The sequence below is a fragment of the Nuphar pumila genome, chromosome 5 (assembly GCF_984573655.1).
Source record: "Nuphar pumila chromosome 5, dmNupPumi1.hap1.1, whole genome shotgun sequence".
NCBI classification, from domain to species: Eukaryota; Viridiplantae; Streptophyta; class Magnoliopsida; order Nymphaeales; family Nymphaeaceae; genus Nuphar; species Nuphar pumila.
The window spans coordinates 122,039,844-122,052,795 of NC_143253.1; the positions used below are offsets into that span (position 1 = coordinate 122,039,844).

Sequence of the window (12,952 nt, forward strand, 5' to 3'; positions counted from 1 at the left end):
TGTCCACGTGCTTGACTTGAGTGCTCTAAAGAAGCTCACAAAATCCAGGAGGAAAAACTGGGCAATCGGATGAGTACTGGTCCATTGGACATGTATCTTACCTGTTTTTATGATTTTCTATAATATATATAATTATGTAGGTTTGGGATTCTATTTTAGTGACCCGACAAAATCTGAATCCAAACCCAAGTGGGTCTGGGTCAAGCCTGACCAGTTGACAGCCCTACTTGTGCATTGGTTACAATAAATCAATATCATATTTAATTCAAAAGATAAGTACACGTCACAATGAAGATAGTATGCGACTCAGTCCCAAGTGCAATAATTATGCACTTAGGTTTCATTGACTCAGTCCAAGTGCAATAATCTTTTGATTTTCACAAGAACAAGTAGCCCCCGACTCTTCAACCCCTGTCCCTCGGCTGCAAGAGCGGCAACGGTTGCCGGTAGGGGTGTCAACGGTTCGGGTTTGGTTCGGACCCAGGTGGAACCAGACTCGTACCTGATTTTCTGGTATGATATCAGGTCCCGGGATCATACCCGGTAAGACAGTAGTTTTTTTATCATTTTTACATTGAAAAATTATGGGTCTTAATGGATCTCAGGTTGGGCCCGAGTCTGCTATAAAATTTCATGAACTATACTCGGGTCTATGTATTAATCGAACCTTCAGGTCCGAACCCGGGTCTTAATCGGGTTTTATTATTTGTCACCATACTTGGACCCTATAGGGTCAGGTTCGGGTAAACTAGGCTCGTCCTAGTTGTAGGGTTCCTAGTCAGTTTGTTTCTCTTGGACAAGGAATTTGGGTCCAATATGATTCAAAATGGGTCCAAAATCACCAAAATGGATCCCTCAAAAGGATAGGGGTCAGTCCATATGTAGGCTGTAGCTGTGCTGTTCTGTAGCATGTTTGCCACGCTAGCCCAGCCGGTGCAACAAGTCTAGCCATGCCAGTTAATTTAGCTAGTGTCGGAGGGCTGGCCGCATCAGATAAGCTGATGCAGCAGTAGTAGATGCAACAACTTAGCTGGTGCAATTAAATAGACTAGGCCAAACCAATGCGCTACCTTGGCTGGCATGGTAGCACACTAGCCATGCTAGCTTAGCTGGCACTAAGCTGGTGTGGTTAGCTTAACTGCACCAGCTCAGTTGGCACAGCTAATCTAGGGTAAAAATTGACCCTGGACCATTCCCTTGGTGTTGATGGAGCTCGTTTTTGGCAATTTTACCAATGACTGAAGGTCAAGCAGTTTGTTTTTTTACTGCTTTTGGCTGATTCGACCCAATTTTACTCGTTTAAACCTAGTTGGACCTAATTTGGCTAAGTTGGACCTAGTTTGTGCTAGGTTTGACTGGGTTTTGTGAAACTAGGGTCCATACCACAAATCTCCATTGAAAAAAGAAATTTGCAAATTTTCTTCAGTTTTTAATTATTATACCAGTTCATGGACTGAAGTCGGTCACGGTGTCAATATAGAGGTGGTTCTAATGAAACTAAGTTTGGGTTTAACCAGGCTCTGACTTAGCTAAACAAAGTTTTTGACATAGTTATAGTTGAGGTCAAATTCTGAGGGATAAATTCTTGGATCCAGGGTTGTACTTGTACCCTTATCTTTGTGACAGCTGTTCATAGAAAGACTATTCAATGTCGGCTTGCATGTGATGGAGGTAATTGGCAGTACAACTTTGGGCATCAAAGGGTTGCCTGTAATGATAGGTAAAGCAATGAATGAGAGACAAGGAGAATTGTTTGATAGTAAGACTGGTAAAAGAGCCGAATGAACTGAACACTTGGTGTTTGGGTTCAGCTTGTTTACCAGTGGAAGGTATTTGAGTTTGGGTTGGTGTCTGGGTGAGCTGAACTGTCCTCAGCCCGGTGAGCCTATACCATGAGCTGGCTCGTGCAAAAAGGCAATATGTATTTTAAAGAGTGAAACTAATGAGATTTAAACTTTAAACATTTAGGTCGAAGGTAAGGCTGAGAGTCAACTACTCTATCCAGCTATAACACACATTACACTTAAAACCTATATATTTTATCTACACAAGCTCACTCTAGCCGAGCCGAGCTGCACACTGAGTACAAAAGAGTTCATAACAAGCTGAACCGAGCTGAGCCACCAGCTGGTTAATTAACCTGCCGATACCCACCGTGATAATGCAGCTCTCTCTCTATCTCTCTCTCTCTCTCTCTCTCTCTCTCATCCTAACCAACATTATAAATAGGTCAGTATGGGGCTTTCATTCTGCACTCGTCCACTTTTCCTCTACCATTTGATATGGCAATGAAGGGAGCTTCCATAGCCATCCTCTTTCTTGCTCTACTCTTAGTATTTTCTCATGCATTTGCACGTAAATTGGATGAAAAGCAAAGTAGGTTCTATCCTCCAGTCCTTTTCAATCCTACTTGGTTACTTAATTTTTATCCCTCTGGCTATATGATCTTTGCTATATATATATAGTTGCTATAATTGTTTGATTCTGCCTATAATTAAGTTAGAATCTCATGATGCGAGTTGTTTTGAGTTAATCTAATCTCATAGATGTATTTAGCATGCTCGATTCAACCCTTGGATTATGTCTTTTCAATGAAAAAATATGTTATGAGTAAGGAAAAATTGATGTGTTTATAGCCGATGATTTTTAGATTGCTGGAAGAACCAGCATACAAGTCGGATTTTGGTGATAGAAAAGCATATTACTATGTGAATCACATCTATGGTGTTACATGTGAGAAAGAAACAAAAAATCAAAAGAAAACGCTATTTTCTAAGTCAATTATAAAGAACAAATATATGAGGTCTGGTCATTGATGCTCAAGCATGATAGAAACCAAGCTTTCAAAGGGTTTTTTCATGTTTTCTTTAAATCTTACCGTTCAGATATGTTCTACATGCTTGATTTTATAGGAATCGGCTCTTGGATCATTCGATTCCAATATGTCGGTAGGCTTTTATAAGGTTTAAAAAATTGACAGTCTAAGATTTTCATGAATATTCAATGCTTAAAAAATCATATTTTTATTGAGAAAACATGATCCAAGTGTCATTTTCTTTTTAATTGATCATGCCGAACACATATGTACGGTCAGATTTAGGTAAAACGTGAGAAAACCCCTTCAAAAGTCTGGTTAGCTGGGCGGTTTGCCAGAAAAGTGGTTAGCAGCTACCACCTTCTTTATGGGCGGCAATACCTCCAATCGATTACACCATATATATTCCACACTGAAACTCATCCGTGCATGCATTATATCTGACCCCACAGATGTGTTTTCCATTGTTTATCTATCAAGAATTGCACGCTGGATTTATTGGTTTCCGCATGAATACATAATTTTCTAATCGTAAAAGATTTTTTCCTTGTAAACCGTTGATTTTTTGAGATCTTGACAGGTCAGATTAAGCAAAATGATTGGATGATCGAAAACCTGTTTTTGAGTATGTAAGCCTTGTACATCATTCCCATAAGGCATGATTCATAAAAAAAAAATCACTAAAATGATGAAAATGTGTAGTTTCTAATAGAGAGTACAGTAGGGTCAGGTGTACTCTGGAGAAGGACCATTCCAAGATTAGTGAGTGGAAGTGATTGCTTGGTTTACAATTTGGATGGAAAAAACTTGAGCATCCCATCTCCTACAACAACCCCATGCACATCCTTATAAAGTTAACAATGTTAGTGGTTTGGTTATTTTCCTACTAACGTTTGTGCATTTTTGCTTCACATAGATGTCAAAAACGGTGATTCAGGTCGATATTCTTATGGACCTCCTAGTCAACCTACTCCATTTTATGGGTACCCTCCTCCAGAATATGATCCTCCTCCATATTATGATCCTTCTCCGTGCTGCTGAGTTCGCTGAGTTTGTGCTAAGCTCCTTCGCTTCCACATAGTCCATATATGTTGTGAATCAATAAGCAGTAGATGCTTAAATAAAAGTACTTCAACTGTGTGCACCAAGTGCAGTGTGGCATGTAGCTTGTGCTAAGAATAAAGTTTCTTCCTCCCGGTACTGTGTTGTCATGAAATGTTGTACTTTATTATTTCAATAAAAGCTATTATAATTATAAGATTCTGGTGCTCGCTGAATGTCTAAATTCAATTACCAATAGTGAAACTCTTCCGGTAATTAGGAATGTGTGAATATCTTTTCAGTTTAAAGTACCGGAAATGAGGTATTTTGAATCAAGCCATTTACATTCGTGTGAGAAATTTTTTATTATTTTTAATAATATTCTGATTAAAGATCATTTTTAAATATTAAAATATCAAAAATAGCTTTGATTGATTAAAAAAAAACTCTACATGTCCCATTTTTGAAAAAAAAAACTGCACCTGTGGGACGAGTACTTTACTAAGCATTCAGTCTGTGTATTGGATAAGTCAAATGTGGGAGAGTGATTTGGGGGTGGCGAAGATGCAGTACTTACCCCGGTACCTTGCAAAGCTACTCGGTCCCAATGACTGATCACCGGATCTCCTCTAGTGTTGGGGGCTGATCAGTTGCAATGTGATTGCATACTTTCAGTGTGCTGCAGCACTTGTTCACCCACCATCTATGGGATACAGTGTATCATCTGTGGGGCCCAATTAAGTTTGGTAAATGATCCAAATGAAGTGAGTTTTTGATGTGGAGATGGCGACGAGGCCAATCCATGATCCGAGAACCAAATGGATCTCTACGGGCGAAAGCTTTATGATTTTAGCAGTTGAGTCCGATCGTCGATTAGAGGCAGAGGCACTCTGTTTCGACAAAAAGTATAAATACGAAAAGATGCATCACGAGCACACCTTTCCAACGGGTCAAAGAACGTTAAGGATATTGCACGTATATGCAATTTATAAGACAATTTCGACCATGATTCAAGAAGACAAAAACATTAGAAAATACTAAAATGAGTTATTCAAACTTTGAGAAGAGTTGGCTATTCTTAAGCCAAAATGACATTATCCCCAAAACATTAAGCTCTAATAAAAATAAATTGATATGTAGCGTTTTTATCAATTTGTTAATGAGTTAAGACCTTAATTTGAATTTACTAAATCATCGCTTTTACATAGAGAAGAAGTCTCCTCTAATGTTGATGCTATAGAAGAATTAAGTACTGAGGAAAACAGGTTGAATAAACATTCACGCAAGAATGATGAAGATTTCATTTTAATCGTATCTAGACCAGGTACCTATACTCGCACATACAAATCACCTCATTTGAAGACAAGGTAATGAGATGACAATAAAAAAAAAATATTTGTCATTATTGTCGTAAACAGAGACATATTAAACATGTGTCTTAAGCTTAAAAGAATAGAGGAAAAAAACTATATGAAAAAGAAAGTAGCTACGGTTGAAGTACCTCACCATATTAAGAATATTAACAACTCTCACTATTCATCAATTGAAATAGATAAGTCCTTGTCCCAATTGGTTGAACCTCTTCAACCCCTCCTTAGAGGGCCGTCTTCTTTGACTGAAGTTGTTGTCTCATCCTACTCCAACCCCAACCCCAGTAAGTTTTTTTGGCTCCTTGATTTTAATGCATTATTTCACATGACCCCAAAATTTGTTATTTTATTCAATTATTGAACTAACTCAAGTGTGCCTAATGTTTTCAGTGTTTATGGTATAGCTATTGAAATTGAAGGAATATGAAATCTTTAAAAAAAAATCAAAATTCTCAAAATATTTTAATTTAAAAATTAATATACTCATAAATTAACTTTGAATCTTTTATTTATTTCACATATAAGACCATTGTTGTAATATTTTTTTTCTCATCAAATGGTTATTAAATGCAGGATTGCCAGTCAAGAAAGTTGATTGGGCAAGACCATAGAGAAGGAGACCTTTAGTGTATGAACTTTTTGAAAATGCTCAAGAATACTTGTAATGTCCAAAAATTAAATTTAAACTTATGGTATAAAAGATTAGAACATCCAAATGTATCCAAAGTTAATTTTTTTCCAAACTTGAAAAAAAAAAATTGTAATATTGATAATTTTAATGGTGATAATTGTATTCTTGACAAGATAAAAAGATTACCTTTTTATGAAATAACTTTTTCTCTACTAGACCTCTTGAGTTAGTTCATTCAAATGTTTGGGGTCCAACACCGATTATATCAAAATATAAATATGTGTATTATATGATTTTTGTAGATGATTTTTTCTAAATAAACGTGAATTTACTTTCTTAAACATAAATTCTGAGTTTTCCCACATTTTCAAAACTCTCATAAAAGTCAAAAATAGGTTTGACAATAACATTTTTATTTTTCATACCGATTCAAGAAAAAAATTCTTATTAAATAAATTTAAAAATATTTTAACTTACATGGCATTACATATCAAAGATCTTGCCCATACACACCACAATAGAATGACTTAGCGTAAAAGAAAACATAGGCACATTATAGAAATTGCAAGAACTTTACTTATTGCCAATCATATTTCTTAAGGTTTTTTTTGGTGAAGTTGTTCTAATCATTGTACATCTTATAAAGAGAATGCATCTTCTCTATTACAAAATATCTCTTCTATTGAAAAAGAATTTAAACTTACTCTTGATTATTTTAGGAGATTTTTTTTTGCAAATATTTTTTTTTACCCATAAAAATGATAAATTCTCACCTAAGGTTATTCTTTGTGTCTTTTATAGATACTATGATAACAAAAAATATTGTGTTATTACCCTAAAAATAAAAAATCATTTGTTTTAAGAAATGTGACATTCTTCGAAAGAGAAAACTTCTTTGATGATAAAAAATGTAAGGAAGTAATCGAGTACTCTTTTTTGCTTGACTTAGATTCAAAGCAAGGTATTAATAAGTGTGATTGTGATTTTGATTTTGATAATGATAATGAGTTTGTAAATAATGTGGTTAGTGAAGAATAATATCATGGTGACAAAAACTACTTACAATATTCTAGACATAATGTCTTTAAACCAATATCTGCACTAGAGAAATATTTTGATATAAAAAATTAACATGAAATGCAATCAACAAAATATTCTAGAGCCTCTAATCCATCAGAAAAAATTGTGTCAGGATTCTTTTTCATCCAAATACAAGACATATATCACATTAATTCATACCTATGTACAACGCTCAACCTATGGCTAAGCAAAGGGACTTTTCGAGTGAGAAGAAGCTATGAGGGCAGATTTAGATGTCTCAAGAATATGACATTAATTATAAAGAAATATTTGCTTCCACCAGAGTTAGAATAATAGTAGTTATAGCTTCCATTAGAGATTGACCTATATACTAAATATATGTCAAGAATAATTTTCTTAATGAAAATCTAATTAATGAAGTATACATGGAGGCACCTCCTAGTGTAAACATTTTTAAGAGAAAAACTCTTCGTTTAAATAAAATACTTGATAGTCTAAAATAAACATTAAAAGCATGGTATGCTAGGTTTAGTAAAGTTATGCTTGATATTGACTTTAGATCTTGTTTGATAAACACAATTTTTTTTTGTTAAGAAAACCAATACAGGTACTGGTATACTCCTCTTATATGTGAATGACATAATCATCACCCGAAGAGATAAACAAGAAGTTAAAAAATATTAAAAAATTGCTTAAAAATAATTTTGAAATAACTGATTTGAGTTTCTTAAGATACTTTCTAGATGGTAAAGTTGTTTATTCTCTTAAAGGGTATTTATTGTCTCAATCTAAGTTTATTTTTGAGGTTGTTTTCGGGTCTGAAATAAAAATTGATAAGAGAGTAGATACTCCACTGGTTATAAATGTCAAGACGTGAATTAATGATTGAGAACCCTTTGAATATCGAACTCCCTATAAATAATTTATCAAAATACTCTCTTATATTTTCATTACTAGACCTGATATAACACATGATGTACACATAACTAGTCAATTTCAATATACTCTCACTTTTATTCACATGGGAGTTGTCTTACAAATTGTTAGATATACTAAAAATTCTATTTCTAGATGTTTTTTCTTGTCTTATTCATCTATATTAGATTTACTTGCATATAATAATATTGACTAGGAAGATATCCCAATAACACACTCAACCGTGGATTTTTGTGTATTTTTAAGTCAATCTTTGATTTCATGGTAGTGCAAGAAACAATAAAAGGCTTCTTTATTATCTACAAAAAGTTAAGGTCACTAACAAGATGAAAGTGGTGTGACTAAAGAAATTGCTGCCATATTCAAATAGCAAAAGATTTAAAATTGTAGTGACAACTAAAACACGATTTATATTGTCAACAACCATACATTTCATGAGTGTACCAAACATATCGAGATAGATAGTCACTATATATGAAACAAGTACCTACATAACAATATTAATCTTCCTTGTGTTACATTAGAATACCAATTGGCAACTCTATAAGTTCCTAGGTTTCAATTTCTTTTAGGCAAACTTTTGATTGTTATATCATAAGTTTGAGAAAGAGTGTTTAAATGCACATGTATGTATATATATATATATATATATATATATATATATATATATATATATATATATATATATATATATATATATATATATATATAATTTATTCTTTAATAATATATTTTTGTTTTTTTATTTTTGCTTTTTAATCTTGGTCAACCAAGATTGACTACTCGTTGGAGCTAATCCAATGGCTAAAAATCTAGTCATTGGACTAGTTCCAACAGCCATGTGGGCTCCCATTTGAGTCCCTTTTGGCTAGCTTTTTGTGGTACAGATAAGAGTGAAACCCCTCAGTATTGTTTATGCTTCAAGCATATTGAAACAAGCAATAAAATAATATATTTTGTTTTTTATTCTTTGTGTGTGCCCTGTGAGTTTTGCGAGTGCTCTCTTTGTGGCCTACTTTTGTGCTTTTTCATTTGGAGATCCTATTGGTGAACATTCTTGTTTGCATGTGAGGACTCATTTCCATACATCATTATGGGTACACTCGCCTCAGCTTAATCAATCAGTGCGTCATGAAAACTTTCAACACTGAAGGCTATCTAGTATGGAGCCAACTTCCTTTATAACGTCACTAGGTTTTGCATACGAACCTTGAAGGTTGATAACACGATAATCGAGCCCTCTCCATTGTGAAATCAAGGAAAAATGTGGCCTTCTATAAAGGCTACTAAGCAGCTCAAGAATAATTGTTTGTGGCAATGCAGCGATTATATGAGTAAGGCCAGCCCCATGAGCTCCTATAATCACTGAAGCTTCCTGTACTGCACGCACTTGATCTCTGAAAGACATGTGAGCAAACAATCCGTTCACAAGATGTACTTTACATTTCACTCTTGTAGCAGACCATTCTTTGAGGGCATCAAACACATCCTGTTCATTGCTTAATCTCGATTCCACCTTTCCAGTATGGCGGGGGTGTGCCACATAATCTTCTCGCCGCACAAATAGCACGTTATGGGAAGAAACTGGCTTTTGGATGCTGTCTTTTACTGGAAGGCCAAATGATGCTCTAAGCATTTCTCCAAACTCAGTGAGCCGCAAAGTCTTTGCTGTATCAGGGCTAGCCAACAAATCAAGAGCAGAAGCACCATGACACTTTATGACCTCTGTCAGTCCCTGAAACAAGGCCGTCTCATAGCCCAAAGGTGAAATAATGGCATGACGGAAGCACAGTGGACCAGAAGTCTTAGCGTATCGCACACTTGAATACAATGCTTCCCAAGCTTCTTCCAGAGGTGCCTGATGAGCCATAACAGAAACAGCAGTCAGATTATGTCAACTAATGTCCCCCCTTCTCATTTTTGTTAATTAGAGGGGCCAATAGAGGATATTGAGGGAAAAAGCACATGAAACAAAAGCATATCCTTGAGTATTGAACACGACAATGCAATCAATTATATGGTTTCACAATGTGCTTTACTATATAGAGAAAAAATTGCTTAAACCAAATTATCAAAAATCACATTCACCTCTAAATGTTTTCATCAACAGTATGAGAGGAGAGGGCGTGGGGGGTTGAATTGGACCCTATTTATGGAAATCTATTTAAACTCCAACTCCATATACACTCCAAAGTCCATATCATATCCCATGAACATGGGTACAAAAATGCAGTACGACACAGACATTGCCGGTAGAAGGGTGTGGGGTCATGGCTGGTTTCTCTCTCCCCAAAACAGAAAGCCTCATGCCAAAAACAAGCTGTTGCACTTGCTCTTACAGGTAGGGAATTTGCATCATCCCTTCCATGGAAAGCAAGTCCAAAACCCATCACTGTGCTCCATGATGAAAACTGCTCCCACGTTCTCATCTCGTGTGCCGGGGCTGCATAAAGGGCATTGTTTCCATGCAATGCAAATGCAGCCTTCAAAGATTATATTAAGAAAAGGAAGAGGATGAAGAAGAAGATTTCTCCAACTTGATTGGTAATGACATACCTCATAGATCCTCCTTCCAAGGATGAACCACCTTTACTCTCATTGCCTAACCTTAAAAGCCACACTGTTTTCCACTCAAGTTGACAACCATAATGGGTTAATAGCATCAATGTTTCTCATTCTTCACTCTTGAGTCACTGCAAACCCACATTCACATGTGTGACACCCTCCACATCTCATGCAAACCAGCCTCAATGGCGCATATGTGAGGCTCTCTGTGAAATTGAAATTTGAAAAACTCAGAGGATGGTTGAAACAATACTAAATGAAGGTAGGGGATCTTCTAGAAATTCAGAGGGTGGTTGAAGCAAATACTAAATGAAGGTAGGGGATCTTTTAGAAATTCAGAGGGTGGTTGAAGCAATACTAAAGGTAAGGGATCTTGGAGAGCTTTAAATGCTTTGAGCCATGGATTGGACTTGCTGCCAAAAAGCTCTATTGTCTACTATTCTCTTTTAATCCCTTCCCATGAAAACTCACATCTATTACTAGGCTTTAAGGATCAGCACTTGCAGGCTACTATTATGTACACTCAATTCTTCTTTCATTCTCGCATTTCAGTTCAAACTAAACCAAAGCTACCACCAAAAAAACTGTTACCTACATCAAATAAAACATCTCTAATACAACCTAAAGACAAAAAACTCAAACTACAAGCACAGACAAACACAAACCCCCCTAATGTTCTCCAAACAGATAAATTATAACTACTTCCTGAGTATTTGTTATCAATTTGCTTGGACTGATCAATTTGTTCATCTTTTAGCCATCCTTGAAGCATTCTTCTATAGCGTCACAAGCACTATGTGAAGTCGGATGGACTTTATTAAAAAAAGAAAAAAATAACTGATAAGATATGCTCGAGGAGTGTCGAGTCTCAATTATAATGACTTCAGTAAGATCAAATCATTCTTCTCGTTTGGAGCATATCATAAGATACCGAAAGCAAGAAATTGAATGAAAGAACAATCACTGTGGAGATGAGAATCAATGTACCATTTTTACCAGCAAATGCTAGGAGTCATACCTTGCAATGACCATCCACAAATATCAAATGCGGCCGAGCAGGCAGACCAGTGACTCTCGAGGCGACGTACGAGCTGTACCAATCCGTCACCGTATGGAATAGATTAGCATACTCGAATCGAGTAACAAGCAGCACCGGATCATCGATCCACTGCAAATCGCAGAATCGCAAAAAACAATCGCGCATCAATTCGAATGATCGAAAGATGGCCAAAAGGAGTAGCGTGAGATTCGAATAACCATCGAGAAAATGTGGGGAAAGCCCTTACCTGAGAGCACTCAAATCGCTCGGGAGGAACGGTGCGGATCGAGGCGATCAAATTGCGCATCGTGTGGAAGTGCACAGCCCCGACGGGCACGAAGCGATCGAGATCGTCCCCGCCGACGATCCTCTGCTCCTCCTCGCCCTCCGCCTCGACGACGAAGGCGCCGTTCTCGAAGACGGGGAGCTCCTCCTCGTCGCTCCGGCCGATGACCGATTCAAGATCCTCGCCGCCTCTCGACATCCGGATGCGGTCGGGGTCCATCCTGAGCATCCCCCCCTCGCAGACGGAGCTCCGGAGGGTGTCGCTGTAGAAGCAGCGGAACCACCCGCGGCCGCGGCCGGTCGGGCGGAGGAAGTCGATACGGCGGCCGAAGCCGTGGCCGAAGTAGGCCTCGCAGGAGCGGGCGGTGATGTTGGGGTCGAGGGACCAGGGCGTGAAGGAAGGGAGGTCCGGCCATGGCTTCAGGGAGAAGGGGTCGGAGGGAGGGGGGTCAGCGGAGAAGAGGTGGGTGTGAGAGTGGAAGAGGTTGAAGGAGATGGAGAGGCAGATGAATCCACAGAAGCAGAAGAAGAGGAGGCCGTGCTTCCGCACACCACCACCGGTCCTCCCGGTCCTCCGGTTCATGGTTTTTGCTTTTCCTTGTGATTGGTTCTCTGCTGTTTGCTTTATTTCTTTCCTCGTGGGCTTCCGCGAAAGACACCTCTCTCTCTCAAACTCACGCCAGTGTTTGGTGGGGAAGCCATTTCCTTGGAATCTGATACTATGTTTTCTAGCCTGCGTTTTGTTTTCGGGAGAGTTGACGGGACGTAACAAGTTCAAAACCCACGGGTGGCTTTCCTTCTGCAAAGTGTGTACTTCTCCCGTGGGCAGGGGATCTCATAGATACATTTGAAAAAGTGGCAAACATACTCATACAAAGAAAAAAATTTGCCTATGAAAATTTGATATCACTTGTTTGTATGCACTAAAAGGAGGGGAGTGAGGAAAAAGGAGGAGCGTGGCTGAGAAAAGAAAGGAGGGAGGGGAGAGGGTGAAAAGGAAGGATAAGGGAGTTGATATTGCGGAAGAGGGCGGATATCTCCAACAATGTGAGGCATTTTTTAGTGGTTTCTTGGTGTATTCTCTTGGTCCAGCTCCTAGTCAGGCCGAAAATTGGCCTCGAAGATGACCGTTGTCAGAGTTATGAGAGATAAATTGTGATCAAACAATGAAAAGAGAGCTTTTCAGTAAAATTACGTCTCACTTTCAATTGGGCAAAATTTTGGAGAAA

The 12,952-nt window shown here is 37.6% G+C and overlaps 1 protein-coding gene and 1 long non-coding RNA gene across 2 annotated transcripts; one reads left to right on the forward strand and one right to left on the reverse strand.

Moving 5' to 3' along the window:
• The first annotated feature begins 2,251 nt into the window (after positions 1-2,251).
• Positions 2,252-4,073, forward strand: LOC149838445 (uncharacterized). The gene is made up of 2 exons (XR_016432188.1): positions 2,252-2,376; positions 3,732-4,073. It is a non-coding gene; the product is annotated as an uncharacterized LOC149838445 (long non-coding RNA).
• A 4,805-nt stretch (positions 4,074-8,878) lies between these two features.
• On the reverse strand, positions 8,879-12,316 carry LOC149838446 (beta-1,2-xylosyltransferase RCN11-like). Its single transcript, XM_090007694.1, has 3 exons — positions 11,686-12,316; positions 11,418-11,567; positions 8,879-9,692 (listed from the first exon to the last, which is right to left on the reverse strand). Exons 1-3 carry the CDS (start codon positions 12,304-12,306, stop codon positions 8,976-8,978), a joined length of 1,488 nt encoding a protein of 495 aa, XP_089863820.1. The 5' UTR covers positions 12,307-12,316; the 3' UTR covers positions 8,879-8,975.
• Positions 12,317-12,952: the final 636 nt, after the last annotated feature.